Source organism: Acanthochromis polyacanthus, chromosome 6 (assembly GCF_021347895.1).
Source record: "Acanthochromis polyacanthus isolate Apoly-LR-REF ecotype Palm Island chromosome 6, KAUST_Apoly_ChrSc, whole genome shotgun sequence".
Lineage (NCBI taxonomy): Eukaryota > Metazoa > Chordata > Actinopteri > Pomacentridae > Acanthochromis > Acanthochromis polyacanthus.
Window position 1 is genome coordinate 10,111,545 of NC_067118.1, and position 23,488 is coordinate 10,135,032.

The window sequence follows — 23,488 nt, forward strand, 5'->3', positions numbered from 1 at the left end:
CATGAGAACTGTCTGATCTGATGCTTCAAAGCCAAATGTCAGCTGCTACCACTTCATCTGTTTATCATTTTAACGATCAAATCGTACAAAAAGTCAGGTCCCGTGTCCAGCATTCAAAGACAATCAAAAACTTAGCAAACTCTCACATCTGAGAGGTTCTAAGCATCAAATGTTTAAACTCCAATCAAGTCCTCCTGCAGTCAAATTCTGCAGTCACTTCATGTGATCAAAGGTGAAACGCAAATGAAGGATTATAAAGAGTCCAGAACAACTCAGGCCACTGGAGTTGGCAGGAGATAACAAACAAAGCAGCATGTAAAGCTTATGCAAAGTTTTCACATTCTGTCTGGAAGACTACAACTAAAGAAAAACCTTCTAGGTTAAAGAAAGTATCACAAAGTTCAAACACAGCAGCTATTTTACAGATGAAATAAAACACACATATGCTTGCTTTTAAGCTTTTAAAGATACACACATGTGAAATCTGCCACTTTTCTCAAGAATTATTAAAGAATAACTTAAAAATCACCAAACAGGGGCTTCTATTTGTTTAAATCTCCACCTACCTGCAACTGTCTCACTCTGTTTCAGAATCAGTGGACTTCTGTATTGTCCTTCTCGTTTTACTCCTCAGCTGCTTCCACCAGCGCTTTTAGAGCAGACAGGAAGTGGGAGGAGCAACACCACTCCCATTCAACTCCTCTCAGCCAATGAGGAAGCAGCTTCTGCCTTCACCTGGCAGGTACGAGCTTCGACCAACAAACCGGCAGCAGCTCTGAGGGGTAGCAGAAAAGAAACCAGCCTGGCGGAAGGAGGATAATGGGGGAGGTTAGGGGGAATCCCACGGTGGATTCCTGGAAGTGACTCCTGGCTGCCCACTTTATCACCAGGTCAAGACTTCAGAGGATGTGACTCACAACACCAGCTGAATGCAGTGAAAGAGGAGGTTCTATTTTGTTTGACTACCAATCCAAAACCAAAAGATTCAATTTATTGTATTTTAAAGAAAGTGAAATGAATGAAAGCTGCTGAAAATATCAAATATTCTTCAGATGGCTTGAAAAAATAACCTAAACAACAACAGCATAACACAATAGTTGACCATTACCTCATTATTCCATTAATAATAACATAATAAGCTTTATCATTGTTTTTGTTGAAACACTTGTAAAAACAATTCTACTTTATGTTTGCACATTTCTTACTTTTGTCGGATTTTGTGAGCACACTGACAGGACTGCTACTTGATTTCGCTTTCCACTGTGCAAAGACAATAAATTATATTCTAAAGAACAGATTTATGTTAATTTTCTGCTCTTTTCACCACCATGTTGGAGGTTTGAACGTCATATCGAGGCCCTCTGGGATGATAAAACTGCAGCTCTGAGCGACCATAAAGACTTTCAGCTCCATCAGCGTCACATCTTTAACGGCGAGTCTTAATCTCAAACACATGACGGCTGAGATTCTTTGGTTCGCCTCGTCTCACTTCAGAAATCCCCGACAACTCCTTCACAGAGGATTCCTGAGAATTTCACAGCAAAGTTCGTTTCATTTTCACCTACTATGCAGAACTAACGACAACCTAAACTTGACCTGGTGTCACTTTTCTTTCACTTTTGCTCTCAAATAGCAGCACTTTCATAAGAGAAGAACAGATTTAAGAACTGAATCTGAATATTTCTTACCCCACGCTGCAGTAAGAGTAATAGTACAACACTGCTCTGATTAGTATTTCCCAACTGATATCCACACTGATGCTGCCAATCTAACTCCTTCACAGGATGACTTGAAGCTCCACGGTTTATTTATAAGAATGAAAACTGTCAAGAAATAGCAACCTTTACATGGAAATTTGTGTTTTCTCAGTTGTACAAATGGAGAAAAGTGACAAATCTGTCCATTAGTAACTATGTCTTTCCACTTTGGTGACCTGACGCAGTAATATTTAAATTTAGTGTGAAATATTTAATTTTTTGGGCGCAACATTTCAATTTTATGTGCAATATTACTTTTTTCTGAGGCAATATTTCAATTTAATACACAACATTTCATTGTTCACGTGCAATATTTACATTTTATGTGCAATATTTCTTTTTGTAGGTGCAAAATTTCGTTTTTTGGGTGCAATATTTTGACATTAATGTGCAATACTTAATTTCAAATTATTGCACAATATTTAATTTTTCGGGTGAAATATTTCAATATAATGTGTGATATTACTTTACTATTTCACTATCATTGCCAGTAATAGTTGTAACTTTTCCATTATTATTTTCTATCATTTCTCTGATTATTTTTCTACATTTTAGCCACTACATTTCTTATATTATGTAATAAGTTTTCTGAGCAATTTCTGGCAAAAGAATTTAATTCAAGATTAACTGTATCTATACAGTTAATCTTGAATTAAATTCTTTTGCCAGAGCCCAGCGTTGCACAGCACTATGATTGCATATTCACGTTTGATTGATGGTAGTTGTGAAACCAGACAAGAGAGATCAATCATTATTTTTGCACATAAAATCTGGGTGTTAGATTAACATGTCACACAGTCACCGTGTCTCTCAGTGCTTTTTTGTTGCAGTGATGGGTTTGTAAAAATACACAATAAGGCACACATAACAAAAATCTATATAAATGAGACCACAGGATGTTTTTTTTTTTTTTTTTTTAAATTTGAGGGATACAGCTTTGCAATTTCTGTATTTTGAAATATATGAGAAAAAAACTAAAATGATTTTCTTTTTTTAGGTTTATTGCTTTTTTTAAGCAATTTATTATAGTAGTGAAGACATAAGTCAATATGTATTGTTAAAATTTGGGATATAAGGGTTATATTGATGTGAAGCAAATGTAAAACAAATAATAAAAAAAAAAAACTCCAAACAATTGCACTACAGTATGTAAAAATGTAAGAATGTGTCCCGGTGGGCTTGCACAATAATGGGTGTTAAAGGGTTAATAAAGCCTTATCTTAGCTCATGAATAAAATAGAATTAGAACACATGAGATTTTTTTGCATTTGGTCTTTCAAACTTCAAAAATTAACAAAATATGAGTCAGACGTGACGTTGTGTTGTCTTATTTTGTCACACTATCAGTCCAAAACCAAAAGATTCAATCTACTATATTAGAATCAAAGTTGAATAAATGACAGTTGTTGAAAACAAATGCATAATGAATTTTCTTCTGTTCCAACTCAACATTTTTCTTTAATAAGAACACATAAGATGTTTCTGCAGGAAAGACATACTTTGGTTCCGCCTTCTCTTATGTGAGATTTTTCAGTTTTATTTCATTTCCTGATAAAAGAATCTGCAGATGAATAAATATTGGAAATAATACAGTGCCTGTAAATCTCTCACTGTGACTCGTAGTACATAAAGCCCTTCGCATCGTCATTCAGCCTCCAGATAAAATCATCAGACTGAAATATGAGCTCATCAGCTTCGATCAGTTGTGACTCAGTGTCATTAGGAGAAAGGATGAGTCCTCTTATATTCATAAACACCGCAGCTGTCTCCTCAAGCACAGAAACTGGTTTAGTTACTTTGAATCAGACTTCCGACATCGACCCACACAGACGCAGGTGATTTATCAACCTGCTTCTCTTAGTTTATTCTGATTCTTATCTCTTATCAGACAGCTTCCTTCTGCTTCAGTAAAATCTACTGTTGAAGATGAAACGGTTTAGACAGAAGTAGAAGCAAACAGACTCAAACACAGACAGACTTTGATCATATTGATAGATTTATGAACACCGTGTCCATGTTGTAATATCTACAGTCAACATATGACTTAGAGGAAGTCTCCTATAATTATTAGGAAACAGATTATGCAACAGGCGCAGAGGTTCCAGGAGTCAGGAAGCAACCAGTTTTATCCAAGAATTATAACTTGTATGCCAGAGAGAGATGTGAAAAAACCAAAATGAGACAGAACAAGAGATGTAAATGCCCATAAAGAGACAGAGAATGGCTACAACGAGATGCAAGATAATCATGATGTGACACAAGACAGCCACAAAACAGTGACATGGTCAAATATGACACAAAACAGACCTAAAACAACCAAAATGAAACACAAAATAGGACAAAATCTCCAACCATGAAGACATGCAAAATGACCATAGACAGTTAATAACAGGAGATATAAAATGATCAAAACCAGACAATGGGTGACCATGCAAAAGTTAGGAAAATATGACACAAAACAGCCACACAAAAAATAAGAAATGGCCAAAATGTGATCGAACAGATGTAAAAATGAGACAAAAATCACAAAAAATAAATATAAACAAGGCAAAAACTACAACCATTAACACATGCAAAATGACTTTAAACAACAATAACAATGTGAGACAGAAAAACGGACAAAAAAATTACAACAAATGACCACAAAGCTACAAAACAACCCAAAAAATACCATAAATAAATGAAAAGAGACCAAAATGAGACACATGCTGAGCAAATTAGGACAAAAACTACGAGACGCACAACGATCACAGACACAAACTCGATGAGCCCTCAGTAGACGGCAGAACCACGCCCTCTGCTGGCGAAAACCCTGTCCTCCCTATACAACTGAGCAGGGGACCTTAGACTGATCTTATGTACCAAGTTTGATTATCCTGACTCCAGCGGTTGCAGAGATATCGGACGGACGGACGGACGTAAAATTACTGAAACAATGCCATAAAGAGATACATGAAGACCAAAGTTAAACATAAACAGCCTTAAAAAATGTGGAATGAAAGGCAAAAAAATAGGCAAAAACAGATGAAAAGTGACTACAGAGAGCCGCAAAATGACTGAAAATAACCACAAACTGATGCAACATTACCAAAAAAAGCAAGCTGACCAAAGTGTGACACAATATAGCCACAAAAAAAATAAAAATTTCCAAAATGTGATAAAACAAAATGTTCAAAATGAGAGAGAATAATAATAAAAGGACAAACTAAACACATATGAAGAAACGTAGAGTAACTAAATAAGCGTAAAAAAAAAATACAACAAAGCACTGCAGAGAGCCACAAAATGTCCAAAAATAACCACAAATGAAAGCAAAATTACAATAAACACAAGATTAATAATATTACATTTAAAACAGGTTCAAAGATCACCACAAAATGACCAGAAGCTACCACAAAATGAAGCAAAATTACCCCAAATCAACAATACTAAAAGGCAGAATAGGATGAAAGATGACAAAAGTCCACAAAATGACCAAAAACTACCATAAATTAATGCAAAATATCCATAAATAGATGCAAAATGGACACAAAAAGACCAGAAAATTAATGCTACAATCTACAGCCATGAAGGGATGTGAAATAGCCACAGACACTATAACAATAGGAGATGCAAAATGACCAAAATGGGCCAATAATTACCACAAATGGACACAAATTGCTCAAAAAAATTACACAGTGAGATGCAAAATTACAAAAATGCAACACAAAGCAGATACAAAATATGTGGAAAGCAAAATGACAACACACACATAATTGACAATATAAACAGGACTAAATAAACAAATTTGAACAAATGCAAAAATGGCCCAAAAAATTACAACAAATGGTTGCAAGGAACCACAAAACGACCAAAAATATCCACAAATAATCGAAGAAAAATTACCAAAAACACAAAATTAACAATATTAGAAGCAAATTAGGACCAAAGATGCCACAAAGAGCCAGAAAATGGCCAAAAACCACAATGAATTAATGCTAAATATGGACAAACAAATGCAAAACGGACACAAAATTACCAAAAAAATACCATAAGCGAGGCAAAATTACCATAAAGACAAAATCAACAACAATAAAGTCAGAACAGCACTAAAGACAAAATGGCCAAAAACTAACAAAAACGTATGTTAAATATCCATACATAGATGCAAAGTGACCAAAATGTGACAGACATATCCATTGAGAGATACAAAATTATGGAATCACAGGAGTGCCAAAATAAATAGGAAATAAATGTGGAAATGTAAAGAGAATCAATAAAAGAATCAATAATAAAAATAAACAAATGTAGTAATATTCTTTTTCCATTTTGCTTTTGCTTATTCCATTTTGTCTTTGCCTTTTCTGTTTTGTCTTTGCTTTTTCCGTTTTGTCTTTGCTTTTTCCATTTGCCTTTGCTTTTGCTTTTTCCATTTTGTCTTTGCTTTTCTCACTTTGCCTTTGTCTTTTCCATTTGCGTTTTGCCTTAGCTTGAGCCATGAAGTAAAGGCAAAGGCAAAACGCAAATGGAAAAGACAAAGGCAAAAGGAGAGAGACCCGCCTACAGCCATTTGATTGACAGCTTGAGCCATGAAGTAAAGGCAGTCAATCAAATGGCTGTAGGCGGGTCTCTCTCCTTTTGCCTTTGTCTTTTCCATTTGCGTTTTGCCTTTGCCTTTACTTCATGGCTCAAGCTGTCAATCAAATGGCTGTGGGCGGGTCTTCCTGTCCAGGATGACTAGTCCATACCTGATCACACGATTCCTGCTGGACAGTGGTAGCTCTGTATACATGCTAGCTCTTAGCGCGGGCGACAGGAAGCAGTGTCACGGACAGGAAGGAACGTCTCTTTCGCGCCGTTAATCAGAAACGTCCCGCGAACGTCCGAAGAGGTACAATGGAGTCCGAGTCCTCAATTTCTAAACTCTTGAGAGAAGCGGCTGACAGGCTGGATGAGCTGGACTCATCAAATTCGGCAAGACAGCCAGCTGTAGCGACTGCGCCACCAAGGGATCCCGTTGATGGTAAGTAGTTTTCAGTTCCTTTGTAAACTATTCAGAAAATGCACTGTGAGTGGGGGTCATGTTCAAGACGGCGACCGAGGCAGACGCAAGTCTTCGTGACTCAGCAATATTTTGGATTTCTGTCCCTAACCTTCATCCTCTGACTCTTAATATGTTGCGCTGAGTACCTAAAATACCGGTCCTTCACTTAATACTGAATTTAATTGCCCTTTTTGCCAACCGAAATGCACGAGCACAGCTAGGCTAAAAATATATATAAAAGTTATAATATATAAAGAAGTTCTGGTCAAATAGCCTGATTGTTCTAAATTACTGCGCTGGCTCAAACGCTAGTTGGTAACCGTGGCAACAGCAACTTCACTGAACTTTCTGAACTATTTGAGGACAAATGAAGAACTGCACAAAATCATGAAAACAGTTTTTCTGCTCTGCTTCAAATTTAGATGGTCTTATATTTCAAAAAAAGAAAAGTGTATACAACTAGAAACTATTAGTAAAACTTTATTTCATGTTTCCCATAGCTGAGGTGACAAGAATGTTCCTGCCCTATCAGAGCACATCTAGGTCTCTGATCCCACGTCGCAGGCCAATACGCCACAACCCTGGGCCCAGAGGAACTGTGGCTCCCACGTACTCGCACACCTTCTGCTGTTTAAGCAGAAAAAATACCACAATGGCACCAAATCGCTCGCAGAAGCTTGAGCTGGCGAATGCAGGTTTGGGCGAGAGACGAATTACTTTTCAAGGTAAGCCTATGCTAAGGTCAATGATAACGCATACATAACACTCTGCAATTAAAAAAAAATAATATATATATATATATATATATATATATATATATATATATATATATATATATATATATAATTATACCATGGTCTGGGTGAATACTTGATTCTGATTGTCTGGAGGGGTCCGTTAAAAAGTGTTATAGGACACCTATAAAGAAGTTCAAACACCCTGATTGTTCTAAATCATTGCGCTGGCTCACAGTGGCAAGACAGTAGACACAACATGAGTGATTTTATAGTTTCCACCTATGTGGTGTGTTATTGTGACCTGCTTCTACATTTGGTTCAGAACAGCTGCAGGGTCTGTGGCCAGAGCCAGTTACCTTGGCAACATGTCACAACAAGATATATTAAATGGAATAAAACTCTTTTGAAGAACTCTTTGGGAGCCAGCATGGCTCTGGTTCCAGGACACAGGGATTAACAATTAACAATCTTATTTATGTTTTTAATATGCTTCATCTGAAATGTATTATGTGCCAATTTTATTCACAAACTGTATTTACTGTTATTTTTAATGTATCTTCTTTTGTAGGCAGAGAGTCCTGCCCCCAGTATTTTAAACAGTGTTTATTGGATGCCTTCCGGAAGCTGAGTGAAGCTGGGGGATATGAGCTTCTCAGGATCCGGGGCTCAACACGAAGCCGGGAGTTGTCTCTAATTTCCTGCCCAAATACAGGATACTGTGTCAAATATCTGAAGTCGCCACAAGCAATGATTGGGCATGCAGTGGTTTACATTCGGCCACTTCAGAGAAACTTGAACATGGACAAAGTGAGTAGAAAGGCAAAAAAACACACAATATGAGTACCTGTTCCAGCATGTTTACACAGATGTTTATCCAAGGGTATTTTTTTTAAATTTTGTAAATATCTTTTGTCACCTTTCTTTTCTTTTCTTTTTTTAACCACAGGAAGATGGCGAGTCCACAGACGCATCTGGACCCCTGATTGCATGTCTGTCTTGTGGAGTTGAGTTCCACTTTGATTCAATTAAGGCACACAGTGAGATGTGTAATAGGTAGGTTGTTTTTAAGAAGCTTCTAAATTATCATAAGCTCTTAATGGGCCATCAAAAACCATTCATTTATTTAAATATTTCTTTATAGACACTAGACACAACATTATTTCATTTGCAGTCTTCATAGCTGCCATACTTTATTTGTGTATAATATTTTACATCACTTATTTTATGTAGTGTTTATATTGACAGATGCACAAGTTTTACAAATTTCAACTTGCATTAAATGGCATTTTAGTCATTTCAAAATTTTATATTACCAATTAGTTGTACTTGAGTAACTTGTGTAGCTTAAAGTGCTTCTTCTATTTCAGAGTTAAATGAGCTCAGTAAATACTTTTTCCCTTTCAGACATTTACATTATTGACATTATTCAAATTGAGGCTCAAGTCATGAAATACTAAAGTTACTCTTCAGGAAATTATGGGAGTGATGACATAAAAGAGCTCAAACTTTAATAAATATCTTGATAAAACAAAATCTGTTTTACACACTGAAGCAGGGCAGAAAGTGAGACAGCTGTGGTGCAGGCAGGGTCATCTTCCTTGTGTGAGGCCATTACAGTCCCACTGACATCCAGGCCAGGGTCATCAGTGCCTTTGACTGAGAATGTAGATTTGGTGGATTCAGGAGAAGGCTGTTCATACACAGAGTCAGGCAACGGTTTGTGTCCATGTTTTATTAATTTATAAATGTGTGATCTAAAATTATTAATATAACAGTAACACTAAAACTTGTTTTTTTATTATTATTATTTCAGATTGGAGGACTGTTAGTGATCCCCTTGAGGCCGTGAAGCTCTTCAGACAAAATGTCATGAAGAATTCGGGTGAGGAGCTTCACTTCAGGATGGACCTCGGAGATTCTATTGAAGCCAGGGAACAATCGATGATCAGCTTTTACAAAAGGCAAAGAGTGGACTGGACGGCTCCCCTAACCTGTACACTTGAAGGTACAGCAAGTAATATAAGAAGGCCTTCATTGGTTTAATAACTGGAATCATTTTATATTCTACATTTTGTTGTGCTCCAAAAACAGGCGATGCAGCGATAGGGGACGGTGTGAAACGGCATTGTCTTTCCAGTGTGATGTCCAAATTACAATTTGGATTTGAATGGAAAATTGGTATGTATGTTGTATACTTTGCATTTGTACAGAGACAGAGAGATGAAAATTAACCCCTAATAGTCCATGAGCCAGACCACCAATCACAATAGAAAAGGCGGGCAGATTCTTGTTGCTATTTTCTTTTTCCTATATACGTCTACATTTTTTATTGGTATGATCTCAAATCTCAGATAAATCTTACCTTTCACCAGGTACCAGATTTATGGATTTACCCCTTGTAATTTTGGAGATATACTCATTTTTACCTTCGCAAAGCGGAGGTTATGTTTTTGCCAGCGTTTGTCCATTTGTTTGTTAGCAAGATAACTTGAAAAGTTCTGAACGGATGTGAGTTGTGCCTGAGCCTGCTCCTTTAAGCGTGGTGGCTTATGGGTAATGTTGTAGTAGCACTTTCCAAGTACTTTTCGAGTTATGTGTATGTGTTCAGGTGGAATGTCCATAAAACATGAAAAGCTTATTTATATCAAGATCCCTATTCCTATGGTAATAATAAACATATGATTCACCTGCAAGTTCATGTTTCTGAATTTAACAAAAATGATAACATACTCATTAAACAAATCAACACTTTTAACTTTTGAAGCAATCATTTGAACAAATAACTAGAAAAATAGATTATGTATGATTATGTCACAGAATGTGGAGCACACAAGTACAGTATTTCAAGTCCATACTCAAGATCAGTCGTCACTTTCTGAGTCAGTCAGGCCTGCATCTGTGGTCATCATGTCAAGGTCATCCTCTTGGGGCTGATTGTCACATGTTTGCAACTTGCACAAGTTGGTACATTTCAAGCCATTGCTCATGCACTGGCATTCTGGAAGCTTGCATCTACAGCTGCAGTTGCAGGATAGCAGCTGCATCACTGCCTCAGGGGCTGGAGTTTCCTGAATCCATTCAAGTCTTCCCAGAAGAGTTGAGGTGTTATAGGCTGTTATTATAACAATCCACATATTCAATGTATGATAACCATCACTAAGCTACCAGTCTGCAATGGCTATCACGCCAAATTGTGAACTAGAGATGTGCACCAAGTCAAAAAATCAAACTAGAAATTGCAATTAACCAATTTTATTGTCGTAGGTCAATTTTGGGGTCTTGGCTCAAGGACTATAAAGGGAAGTTAGGTCCACAAGTCCATTTATGTTCTTGTGTAATTCTTTCAGGTGCTGGAAAGACCCTGTTGTTCGAGGGTGAAAAGGATCACCTTGTTCCGGCTGCATCGCAAGTCTTCGTCGACAGTGACCTTTTTGTGGTAGCTGGCCGAATGATCGGACATTCCTTCCTTCACAATGGCCCTTGTTTGACTGGTCTAAGCCAAGCCGTTATCCATGTGTTGGGTGGTGGAATGCCTGAAATGGCTTCCATTGACATTGAAGACTGTTGTGATACAGATGTCAGGGAGGCAGTTGAACTGGTATAGACATATTAACAAAAAATGCACATTGACTGATTTTATTTCTGTTTGCTGAGATTTTGCTTCTTTTTAAACAGTTGAAAGGGTCCGCTGAGCTGACAGCAGATCAGAAGAGGTCCATACAGAGCTTGGCAAGTGGATGGGATCTTCCAGGAGTCACAGAAGAAAACCGGAGATGGCTGACTGAAAAAATTCTTTTTCATGCTGTAAATAATATATTTTTCTACTGTTAAATGAATTCCCCCCAAAATAAATAACAATAAATAATACATAAGTAATTCAACATAGAAATAGTAATGTGCATGTGAAGTAAAACATAAAAAATATGAAATGGCACAAAAATTAAATCTTACCATAATTATTTAATATTATTTCTTTTTACAGGTTCTTTCCAGGTCAAAAGGTCAAGTCAAACAGCTCCGCAAAGGACTAAAAGAGACGCAGGTTTTGGATCTGGTGACCAAAAGACCAGACACCCTGCCGTTGTTGTTTCCAAGAAGCTGTGCTGTGTTATACTCACCACAGGTATGTATATGACTACTAATTTCTTTAACTGTTTATAAGCTAACGTTTGTTAATTTGCACACAGACTATATTGCATAACAATGTGATTATATTTATAATTGTACAGTTACTTCTGGAACGCATCATTTGGCCAGCGGAGTCCGATAGTGGTGATGAGACTGATGACACGAGTCTGGAGGAAAAGTGCCGTATCTCTGGATTTCTCAGAGAATACATTGAAAATGGTAAGTTTTCAAACAGTACTTTTTCTATTTGTGGGGACCAACCCTCAACCCTTTAACTTCAGTTTGGCTCTGCAGATAAAAAATGACTAGCTTCAAAGTAAGCTTAATTTTTCAAAAGATGTAGCTTTGTTACCATCAGTTGAACACTCTCGCGAGAATGAGCACACAACACTGGTTACTGTACTGTTGATGTGTTTTAATCTCGTCACTGATTTCAATGGGTTTTATGCAACATTATGTAATTCCACTTTCACTTTTGTTTTACTTGGATATACAATTGCACAGATGCGAGAAAATGAGCCTGACATATGTACTTTAACTTACAATGTCCCAAATGCTTTGATAGCCTCCTCACAGTGTCTCCAGGAACTTCTGAAGTTCTGGCATGGATGGGAAGTTCCCCCAAAAGAGCTGTATGTGGAAGTTGTACATGGACTAATGCCACGATCCAGCACTTGCATGGAGACTCTACGGCTGCCATCACACTATATCTCTTATGATGCTTTTCGTGAGGCTCTGAATGCAGCAATCAGTTCTGTTCCAACAGGTTTTGGACTTGTTTAAGGTCTTAGGGCAGGGGTGCATGCCTCTGTTAACGTACCAATTGAAATGCAAATTTGGGCCAAGTTTTTGAAAAAAATTATGTTTTGACAACATTTAGGTCCTGTGTGGTGAAAATCAAATTTATTGTGTTTTATGGTTGGTATGAACTTGGAGGTGTAAAGTAAAAGCTGTTGGGATATGATATTCCTCAAGCCCTTCTACAATTAGGTAGCCTCCCAGCTTTACAAGCAAGTAAGAATTTTACTAAACTGCTTCCAGGTGAGCCGTTCTGAATGAGCAGCTGCCTTGCAGACCGCCTGTACCCAGTGAATTACTTTTATTTTTGATGGCAATGTCCCCAAAACAACAGGGAAATCCTTAATATTAGCATTCAGCTTACTTTTCTTTTATCTCAGGCAATTAGTAGTTTGTTAAAGTTTTAAATACCTTGTTGACAGTTTCGGTGGAGATCCCTTCCATAGCTGTTGTGCTTCAGTTTGTCCAATGTTTACATCTGTTTGCTTCTGTGCTCGCATATACTGTATTTTAATGCAGCCGAATTCCCAACAAAGCTCTTCTCATTCACATATTTTTCTGTTTCTGTTGAGTATGAAATTGTGACTGAAATACAGCGAAGTTAAGACTACATGTTAATCAGCTGTCACTTCCACCTGTCTTAGGGGTTAGTGTTAGTTTAGAGTTTAGACCAGGGGTAGTCAATCCTGGTCCTCAAGGGCCCCTATGCAGCATGTTTTAGATGTCCCCCTCTTCCAACACACCTGATTCAAATGATCAGGATCGTTATCAGGCTTCTGCAGAGCTTGATGATGAGATGATCATTTGAATCAGGTGTGCTGGAAGAGGGGGACATCTAAAACATGCTGCATAGGGGCCTTCGAGGACCAGGATTGTGCACCCCTGGCTTAGAGTTAAAAGTAAAAATTTTAAAGGAGAGGATTTTTAATCCTATTGTGTTTTTTATTGTCAAACAATTTGTTAATGCTTTTAAGAATCTCACAGTGTTAAAGTGCAATAAAAATAGTTCTACATCCCTTTGCTATGTCTTCATTTCAAACTAAATTTTTATAGTGCATATTTACAACACATCATCACATAGCACTTATAAGGATGAAGAAAACCCAACAATCCAAAATCGCTTTTGGGTTGGCAGTATAGCAAGGGGTTCAGGTCAGCGGCTGCAGAACAGGGACGTTGAGCTCCAGATCCAGAGACAAGTTTTGCTAGGCTTTTATTATAAATCCACAAGTTGTCATAGTCACCAAACATTTCAAGTGGTTTTTGCAATGTTTATGTCCTTTTAAAGGTCTTGTTTATAATGTTATGATTATGGTACAGTCAACTGGTATACGCTTAGATTTGCTGAAAAATGTCCTTAATAATATTCACTGTATCCATGTATGCCTGTAGTGCAGCAGAAAAAGGAACCTCCGGATCGGGTAATGATGCAACTTCAGCCTGTGTAAGCTGCCGGGGTAGTTGTGCATCAGGTACAGTGACACCCTCTGGGTATGTGTTGTGAGGTCCTGTCCAGTCTACACCGTAACCATCATCAACCTGAAGAGAAATCATAATTTGAAAAGTTATTTTAGGAGAAGTGTGTATTCCTTAAAAGTGAATTAAACAGCTTGACCACAACCTCTCATGTTGTGGTGACTGTTTAAACTGTGACTGAATCCAAACATTTAATGGTCAATTCATGGATTCATTCAAGGATCTTGTGATTTTTACAGTTAACCACCTTGTTAGAGAACAGCACGTTATTCAATATGCACCAGAACTTTCAACAGTTGCCATTCAAAGGTTTAAAGGTCAAATTAAGTTCACCTGTAAATGCTATGGTGCAATTTAGGTATATTCTGAAATTTCATCCAAAAGCAGAATGTCCCTAACTTTGTGTGAGTAGTGGACCTTTTTTCATTGGAGCCCTAACAAAGTATACTGTATATATGAATTAAGTTACTAAACAAAGTATGTATTTAAAATCTAGGTTCTCCTAGCAGTGTGTGAGAATATGGTTCTAGATGGTATTAGTTAAATATGCTTAGACACGTTCAATGAATTCTGAAATAGAAATATACATTTTCTCAACTGCAAAAAGTTTTATTGGCATGTGAGCTCACACACACAAGGAAGTTTTTTTTCCCCACACACAAGTACTCCAAGTACTACAGGGGACTTGTACCTGAAGTGGATCAGCATTATTTCCCTCACGTGGCTGACTAAGCCACAGTTGCATGGGGGACTGGCCTCTCTCTGTCCTCAAGCTGTGGTGATTCCAGGCTTCCTTGAATGCCTGAAGGTGCTGCTGAAGCTGTGGAACATAGATCCACTGGAGAGCAAACAACTCCAGTTCATTGTCAGGATTTAGAAACCCTTCCAATTCCAAATTGTGAAAGACTGTATGGAACAAGTCGAGGACATTTCCATACACATCTCTCCACAATCTTTCGATTCTGTTGATTGACCAAAAAACACAATTGGTTCAAATTTTGCAAATGAATGTATACAGAAGGAATTTACTTTTCACCATTTCAAAATATATCTGATAAGCATGACAGCAATTAGTTCCACAGTCGTACATTACCTTTGGTTATGCACACTGCGTCCAGTGATGTGGGAATGCCGGCCTGTTCCTCGATGGCTCACCATGTAATGTGCAACGGCAACATTTTCCCCACCCTTCAGGGAATTAGTATATAATTAGGTAAAACAAATGCAAAATGCTGTTTTTTCTGTTTTATTTTAGTCATGTCAATGCAGAAGATTAATTCTTTATTAATGCAATACTTCTTTTTACCTTATCAGATCTTACACGAGATGGCAAGCCGTACTGAGAAACAGCCGACATGAAACTGTCCAGTACAGTCGTGGATTTGTTGTTTGTAGCTGCATCTATATAAACAATAAGCCTGCTGAATCCATCCACTCCTGCATGTATCACAATCCGCTGTCTATAAAAGACATTGAACTTATAAATATATATTTAGAATTATACAGTGATATAGAACAAAGACAAAATATTTTCATAAATGCGACAAAGAACAAAAGAAATGCAAAGACAACCTGCCTTATTAGTTTGTGGTTTCCATCAATGTGCCATAAACTGTTTGGAGCAGGGACACTATACTGCCTGCGCCTCAATACATGCATGGATATTTGCCGTGCTAGGGTACCCTCAGGATCCACTCTTCGCAAAGAGTTTTGCACACGATAGGCTGCATAACACACACAAAAAAATACAAGTTAAACTGAAAACAAAATATTTATCCAGTAACAATAAGTATCAGTTTATTATTGACAAAAGTTATATCATTCTTGCCAATGACATAACCATAAATGTTGCTCCTCATTCCAAGTTTTTTATTCCTGTATATGCAGAAACACAAGATGTGAGGAGCAATTATAAAAGGATCTATAACTTTTATTACCATGCTACCACATGCTTCGGGACAGACAGATCTTCAGGCCCTGATGTTGTCCTTATAGCTCTAAACACTATGATGACTACCAGGGCCTAGGAACGTGTCTGCTAAGGAGATCTTTATTAACAGCATTTTAAAGTATTTCAAAGACAATATTGAAATATTTAATTGATGGCATCGCCTGCTGTTTTTATTTCCATTCTGTTAATTGTATACTTGGTACATTTTCAATTGTGACTTTGATCTGGAAAAATCAAGCATCTGTACTTACTTTGCACATGTGTACCCTGTGATTTAAGAAGACCATGGATCATCCTAATCCCTGCTCTGGGATTATGCCTGTGGATGTCTGCTACAATGCCATCAAGTTCATCATCAGTCAGTGGAGTGTACAAATCTGACAACCTGCCAAAAGATTATACAACAGACAGATGTAAAAACTGAACATCTATTTATCCATTTATTCATTTTAGATGACTACGTTACTAGTGAATTCATTCTTATTGTGTAAACAATATTGACTATAAAATTAAGAACTATAAAATAGTTACTTCAATCCATGGGATGCCATTCTCCTTCTGATGGTTCTAGTTGACACTCCAAACAGTTCAGCTATTTTGGCAGCTGGTAATCCCAGAAGAATGTATGACTCCATAATGTCCACCGGTATTTCTAGTCTAGGTCGTCCAGGTCCTGACTGCCTAGCTTCAACACATAGTTGCATGCGTACCTAGGAAACCACAGACATGACCTCCGGATAAGAATTACGTATGATATGGTGTATAACATATTTATGTTTATACCATGGTCTGGGTGAATACTCGATTCTGATTAGCTGCAGGGTGTCCTTTATAGGTGTCCATTATCACTGTTTAACGAAGTTCAAACAGCCTGATTGTTCTAAATCATTGCGCTGGCTCAAATGCTAGTTGGTAACCGTGGCAACAGAAACTCAGAACACACGTTAACAGAATCAGAATCAGAAATACTTTATTTATCCCCTAGGGGAAATCTTGGTGTTCATTTTCTCCACATCTCTTCAGGGATGTCTGTAGATCTGGCCATCATGCCGACCAGTCTCAGAGCGATCAGCTGATCTCTCGTGTAAACAAAAAGTGCATCCATGCAGTTGTTCAGCTCAGCAGGATGAAAAAGGACCAAAAATCACTCCACCAGATATGTTTGGAGAGAGAATTGCTTAATAACTGCTAGCAACAAAAATAATAACGTTAAATAATAAGATAAAGTGCGAAAAAAGTAGTATATGGTCAGGAGCTACTGTAACAGGCTGCATACATGGTGGCGCAACATACGTTATTTCAGTTTATTTATCACAACGGCAAGACAGTAGACAAAACATGAGTGGTTTTATAGTGTCCTTTAACCTATGTGGTGTATTATTGTGACATGCTACTACATATGGTTCAGAACAGCTGCAGGGTCTGTGGCCAGAGCTGGTTACCTTGGCAACACGTCAAAACAAGTGATATTAAATAGTCCCCTCAGCCGCTACTTGTGAAAAACTTACGATTTTAACGGTAAAAAAAACAACATTTACGTATTAATAATTGATTTAATATTTATTTATTTCGCAAGTGACCATGGTATAAGCGGGATAATGCCCTTCGCGGAGTTCATTATCAGAAATTAATGAAAACTTCGCGGAAGCAACCGGTTCACGCCTCGTCGGGTATTATCCCTTACATAATATCTTTTCTGAATCTATCATTGAATGTAGAGCTGATACAGGCTACCGCTGGAGAGTTTCATAATGTATTCCTATAACTACAACAAGACTGACAGACCAGAGAGTGTGTGCACGCTAACACAAAAACTTGCTGAATGAAACTGTGTACCAACAACTTTTCACCTCAGCAGACTGTGTGGTTCGACTCTAATCTGTCCATTTGGGTGAGCTGAGCCCAGCCCTGCCGGCAGCTGGTGCTAACTTCAGCCGTGGCTGCTAATTAGTGTATTGTGAATGTCTAATATGTGAACCAGTCATGGTGTAGCGGTTGTCCCTCTTAAAACTTGTGAGCAAAGCTGACCGATAATATGACAGGATCGTATTTTACACTAGGTAAGGCGCTTACCTCCTCCAGATTGCGCCACACAGCTTCGTCGATGTCTGCATTCATCAACGCAGATATTTCTCCAAGACTTTCCATGGCATCTTCCACCAACCTTAAAATGTAGTCTGTTGGAAAATTTTCCTCCACATACCGAGCAATTGCCAATAGTTCTTGTTGAACTCCTCTTCTCAATTCGTCCACCTCTGCCATATTTCCCTGTTTTGCCCGTGACACTGCTTCCTGTCGCCCGCGCTAAGAGCTAGCATGTATACAGAGCTACCACTGTCCAGCAGGAATCGTGTGATCAGGTATGGACTAGTCATCCTGGACAGGAAGACCCGCCCACAGCCATTTGATTGACAGCTTGAGCCATGAAGTAAAGGCAAAGGCAAAACGCAAATGGAAAAGACAAAGGCAAAAGGAGAGAGACCCGCCTACAGCCATTTGATTGACTGCCTTTACTTCATGGCTCAAGCTGTCAATCAAATGGCTGTAGGCGGGTCTCTCTCCTTTTGCCTTTGTCTTTTCCATTTGCGTTTTGCCTTTGCCTTTACTTCATGGCTCAAGCTAAGGCAAAACGCAAATGGAAAAGACAAAGGCAAAGTGAGAAAAGCAAAGACAAAATGGAAAAAGCAAAAGCAAAGGCAAATGGAAAAAGCAAAGACAAAACGGAAAAAGCAAAGACAAAACAGAAAAGGCAAAGACAAAATGGAATAAGCAAAAGCAAAATGGAAAAAGAATATTACTACATTTGTTTATTTTTATTATTGATTCTTTTATTGATTCTCTTTACATTTCCACATTTATTTCCTATTTATTTTGGCACTCCTGTGATTCCATACAAAATGACCACCGACACATAATTAATACTATGCTCTGGCAGTAGTGAGCTAGCTTCATGACAGACTGAGCTGTCTGTGAACATGTGAGCTCAGGTAAACACAGACTCACAGTTTGGTTGTAACTTCGCAGTAAGCTGCTTCTTTTCTGTCTGAGGTATTCTTCGGTGTTTTCTTCGCTCACCTGAGCACTGACCGGCTGATTTTCACTGTTTCATCACCTGAGTCTCGTTCAGGTAACAGGAGGCGCAGCCATATCTGAGTTACCTCGGTCTTATCAACAGCGCTGACTGGCGGTATCCTTCCGCCAGTCAGCGCACTAGTTCCTGACCTCAGCTGCTCTGCCGTCAGAGGCTGGGGATTTTTATTAATTTGTTTATTTTACGGGTGCTTTAAATGTGATCACTTTAGGTGAGAAATTATATTTTCAAAAATATAAATTCTAATTGAATAGTAATGAGAAAATCCTCAATGGGCAAATAAATAGTTCCAGCAGAGCAAGACATAATGGAGCGGTATAATTAACTAAATATAACATAAATAGACATTACAAGCATTTTTTTACATTACAAAACACTGTAATTTAAAGCATTTTTGTAGCTTTAACACCTTTTAAAGTCTTAATGGAGTCAAAATATATCTTCAATTTTAGTTTAAATAGATCATTCCAGAATTGGAATGATCCCACCCACCAAATTTCCAACAACCCAAGTGCAAAATACTAAAACATGCATGTAACTACTCCGGTCTGATGTATAGAAGGCCACACATCATACAGATGTCTCATAACATTTATTTCTCTCTCCAGTCAGCCGACACTGTGAAAACTATGAAAATAAATGACAAACAAACATGTCAGCAACACAAAGTTTCAAAAAAATGTAGCTAATTAGATAGATTCCAACAGGTTTTTCAAGCTAGTAATCTGTCTTAAGACAGGTCCCACATGCTAGCTTGTGACACTACTGTATCAATTGTCCATACAACACACTTCAATAAATAATGGCAACAATTATGAAACAAAATGAAACTCATAAGTCACAGTTACCGTGTGTGCCTCTCAGACTTGCAGAATAGTCAGGTTTTTTTTATCTGTGTGTTGCGAGATTTAGAAGGGATCTTTATACTTAATCAGACCAACTATGGTTTCGACAACGCCAACCTGGGGCTAGCACCCAGTAAATCTAGCTCAGGTGAGTTTCCAGTCACTAGGCCAACTCAGATCACACAAGTTCCATAACACAGGAGGGGCGAGACATGTCCAATTTAACAATGTTTATTAACAAATTGTCTAAAAAAAGAAAATAACACACACCAGTTAACATATAACTAAAAGGAAGAATGGGCAGCAAGGAATTAAAACCTGGGCTGAGGCTTCAGCTGGCATTTCAACGTTTATTCAACACTGAACCAACGTCATGGATCATGGCTGAATCACTGTTGGATTATGTTTTGATTTTGAAAGATGAATCAACATTAAAACTGCGACCTTGTTTCAACATATTACTTTTCACCACTTATTTCATTTTAATACTTTAAAGTTACAGGGCCAGTGCTAGCCTAGCCGCGCTAGACAACCCACGGCAACGAATTTAATTCTCTGCCAGGGTGGGTCTAGTTACCCTCCATAAGGCTCGAGGCTGGATTCTCCTAAAACTGGCCGGATCAATCACCATGAAGTGTAGAGTCAGAAGGCGGGCGTAACAAAGTGACGACAGAGGCGTGACGATTCTGACATAAACAACCAGCGCACAATAAACAGTTATCTTTCGACTCGGCTTTGGCCACAGCCCTTAAAGATTTGAAGCTAAAATTCAACTTGAAAGATAAACAAAGGACGGCACTGAAGTGTTTCATTGAGAAGAAAGACGTATTTGGACTTATGCCGACGGGATATGGCAAATCCTTAATATACCAGTTGGCTCCGCTGGTTGGGAAGCTAATGGGACTTAGCCACAATCCGCCGGTGCTCTCGGAACTACGTCAGCCTATTCGTTGCGTTGATTGGTTGTATACCTACCCAATTGCTGCAGAGGGATTTGATAGACAACCTTTTAGCCCGCCTCCCTCCCTGTCGAGCTTCCCTAGACCCTTGTGCCGTCAGAAACATGGGTGTAGCATGGCTAGGCTAGGCCAGTGCACTAGTGATGGGACAATACTGGAATTTCATATAGATGCTTTGAAAAATATCGCTGTTCAATGACATTTTGATGTAATGAAAAAATGCTTGAATTGCATACACAAAATTCAAATTTATTGAAACATTTTACAATTGGATCAGCATGACAAGTCTGACTCAGATTTTCCTGTACATTTACAGAGACATCTTTGAACACTGAATGCAATCAATTGAGTTTCCGTGGAAAAAGATGTCACCCTCCTGAACAATAGGTGGGAAAGGAGTTGTTACAATTTATCTTACAAAGAAGGAACAGTGTTCTGTCACACTGTGTATACATTTTATTCAACAAATTAAAATAAAACACATTTATACAGTAAAACTGCAACAACAGTGGCCTCTCTGCTCAGTATCTGCACTGTCAACAGCGACATTTCCAGTTCTGTCAGCTCTCCAAATCAGCCTGTGTTTCAGCTGATCAATAATCAGTATAATCATTACCTGATGACAGCCAACACACCTCCAGTTTGGAGGATCAGTGGGGAACAAAGGACCAAACTTAAGGCATGTAATGTTTCAGATGCAAACAGTATAATATTTACCGTATATATCAACTGCAGAACATACATATTCCTCTGCATAAAGGGCACCTCAGAGTGTGTGTGAAGTCAAGGAGAGGCGCTGTCCTCCAGTGTCCATACCTCAGAGTGTGTGTGTGTGTGTGTGTGTGTGTGTGTGTGTGTGTGTGTGTGTGTTGGGGTAGGGGTGGTGGTTGTGGGGGGTTGTTTAGGAGTCAGGGTTCTTTTTGCGGCCACCACCACCCATCCTCTCTGGGGCATATTTCAAGAATTTACTTATGGTGTCCATTACTTTTGACTGTGTAGTATTGAATGTGGCACAGGCAGCATCTAAAGTGGAAAAACAAGCCACAGGTTAGATCATATTCAAAACTGCAACACTACATTCACAAAAGGATCCTTCCTTCTTAAATAATAACATATCATCCCCAATATAAGATGGAAATAATTTGGCTATATATTGATCCTAAAGCTTCATACCAATTTTAACAATGTGCAATAAACACTAATGGCAGAGCGCTAACATATAAACATACACAACAATACTGTTGTCATGATACCAACATTTTGACATTGATATCAATACTGTTTAGAAGTTACAATATTCAGGAGCCTATCACAGCTGACATCGGGTGAGAGCCAGAATACACCCTGGACAGTGCTAACCACTGTACCGCCTGTTATATATTTTTTGATTTACTAGTGTTAATATGGCGGTTGTGCAGTCCAGACAAAAAGATTTCAACTTGCAAAAAGAAAAGGTTTTACTCAGAGTTGAGAGACTTAATGTTGTGGAATTTGTGAATGTGAGGGCAAAAAACACCGTTCAAAGAAATGATGCTTTGAGCACATAAAAGTGGCAACTAGTAGTAATTAATGAGCTTCGATGTGTGCTTTGATACGGAGCATGTTCACGTGCTGCCTTTCTCGTGCTTGTCCCAAGTAGTCTCTATGCTGGATGTCACACCCAAAAGAGCCTGGTAGGTTCCCAGTGGTTCACCAGGCTTAAAATCTAACGCTCCTCTGGTTGTGTACAGTTTTTCACTTAAAACCGGTATTGCCGAGACAGAGGCATAAGGGAAAACTATGAAATCAGTTTCAGCAAACAGACTGTTTGCAGCTGAACTGAACGGGCATGGCCATTGAGATACTCCTGGCCTTATAAGCTTGTCTGTTGTGAAGAGCTTATAAACAGCCACGTTGCATCTGAAACTAAAAAAAAAAACAAAACTGTCTTACTTTGCTGTTGACCGTGCACAGCTGTTGACATCATGCCGTTGTTGCTGATGTCCTTATGAATAGGGTTAATCCTAACCCTCCCCCACCACTGCTGAACAGGCCTTCACCAGTTTATCTGAAATGTATTACTATAAAATATGTTAGGTGTCCAAATTGCACTGAATTCACCCTGCACTTAGGTGGGTCCTCACGGACACACTTGCTAAATGTGAAGTAGATTAGACGAGCGGTTCTCAAAATATGTAACACAACTGGAGAGAAAGACAAACATTCTTTGCTTTTATAAAGATCACTGTAAATAAATAATAATAAAAACAAAGCCTTGGGATCTGTCACAAACTTACCACAGATTATCTGGCAAAGCAAAGACTGAGAAAATGGCAGCTTCCCACATTTCCCTTTTAAACTCATCTGAGCCATCATGGCATTTGAGAGAGTCCTGAAAACACAAGTATATACATTTAAAATGTTGAATGTAATGTTTTTGTAGGAAAGTCTACTGTTCTAGTTGTTGTGTCAATGCAGGACTTTAAGTTTGTGGGTTTTGTTTAGTGCACTTTAAGAAACGTGATGATGTCATCACTTCCTGCACGTACAAGATGTCCATTCAGTACATGATTCATGGGTGCATTGTAGCCGATTCCAGTTGTGTGCGTTCATGCCCGAACTTGAGTTGAACTTTGTCAGATAAAAATCAGATGTTAGCTACAAAATCATATAAGAATGTTTATGTTCATCATCTGCATGTGTTATGAAAATTTTTCTTCACCGTGGTCCAGGACGTATGGACC

The 23,488-nt window shown here is 38.3% G+C and overlaps 3 protein-coding genes across 5 annotated transcripts in view; 1 reads left to right on the forward strand and 2 right to left on the reverse strand.

Annotated features, from left to right (window-relative positions):
* The window catches only part of lima1a (LIM domain and actin binding 1a), a 36,315-nt gene extending 35,666 nt beyond the window's left edge, over positions 1-649 (reverse strand). Inside the window, exon 1 of the mRNA XM_022220168.2 lies at positions 567-649. The gene's annotated coding sequence lies outside the window, so the exon portion shown is untranslated. The remainder of the gene's footprint in view (positions 1-566) is intronic.
* Positions 650-6,011: 5,362 nt separating this feature from the next.
* LOC110963051 (uncharacterized) lies at positions 6,012-13,456 on the forward strand. Of its 3 annotated transcripts, XM_022211233.2 has the most exons (11): positions 6,012-6,759; positions 7,281-7,505; positions 8,086-8,324; positions 8,464-8,570; positions 9,331-9,522; positions 9,609-9,695; positions 10,865-11,115; positions 11,193-11,321; positions 11,500-11,640; positions 11,747-11,864; positions 12,211-13,456. In XM_022211233.2, the coding sequence occupies exons 5-11, from the start codon at positions 9,387-9,389 to the stop codon at positions 12,426-12,428; spliced, it is 1,080 nt and encodes a 359-aa protein (XP_022066925.1). In that variant the 5' UTR covers positions 6,012-6,759; positions 7,281-7,505; positions 8,086-8,324; positions 8,464-8,570; positions 9,331-9,386; the 3' UTR covers positions 12,429-13,456. The 3 variants fall into 3 exon arrangements, with proteins under 3 accessions (XP_022066925.1, XP_051805262.1, XP_051805263.1); XM_051949302.1 differs by having other exon boundaries at positions 6,012-7,505; XM_051949303.1 differs by lacking the exons at positions 6,012-6,759; positions 7,281-7,505 and having other exon boundaries at positions 7,679-8,324.
* Positions 13,457-13,674: 218 nt separating this feature from the next.
* On the reverse strand, positions 13,675-18,685 carry LOC127534343 (uncharacterized). The gene is made up of 8 exons (XM_051949299.1): positions 17,944-18,685; positions 16,402-16,580; positions 16,122-16,255; positions 15,492-15,643; positions 15,226-15,375; positions 15,013-15,107; positions 14,611-14,881; positions 13,675-13,982 (listed from the first exon to the last, which is right to left on the reverse strand). The coding sequence occupies exons 1-8, from the start codon at positions 18,130-18,132 to the stop codon at positions 13,779-13,781; spliced, it is 1,374 nt and encodes a 457-aa protein (XP_051805259.1). The 5' UTR covers positions 18,133-18,685; the 3' UTR covers positions 13,675-13,778.
* Between the last annotated feature and the right edge of the window lie 4,803 nt (positions 18,686-23,488).

What these genes read in the sequence shown, in the direction of transcription:
- LOC127534343 (XM_051949299.1), bottom strand. Translation starts at nt 18,132, where the DNA reads ATGGCAGAGGTGGACGAATTGAGAAGAGGAGTTCAACAAGAACTATTG. An exon ending in ACAGGGTACACATGTGCAAA is followed by an intron (nt 15,644 to 16,121) that starts GTAAGTACAGAT and finishes TGTGTTATGCAG; the next exon opens with CCTATCGTGTGCAAAACTCT. An exon ending in ATAATGCTGATCCACTTCAG is followed by an intron (nt 13,983 to 14,610) that starts GTACAAGTCCCC and finishes ATTTCTCTTCAG; the next exon opens with GTTGATGATGGTTACGGTGT.
- LOC110963051 (XM_051949302.1), top strand. Translation starts at nt 9,387, where the DNA reads ATGAAGAATTCGGGTGAGGAGCTTCACTTCAGGATGGACCTCGGAGAT. An exon ending in CCTAACCTGTACACTTGAAG is followed by an intron (nt 9,523 to 9,608) that starts GTACAGCAAGTA and finishes CTCCAAAAACAG; the next exon opens with GCGATGCAGCGATAGGGGAC. An exon ending in AAAAAATTCTTTTTCATGCT is followed by an intron (nt 11,322 to 11,499) that starts GTAAATAATATA and finishes TTCTTTTTACAG; the next exon opens with GTTCTTTCCAGGTCAAAAGG.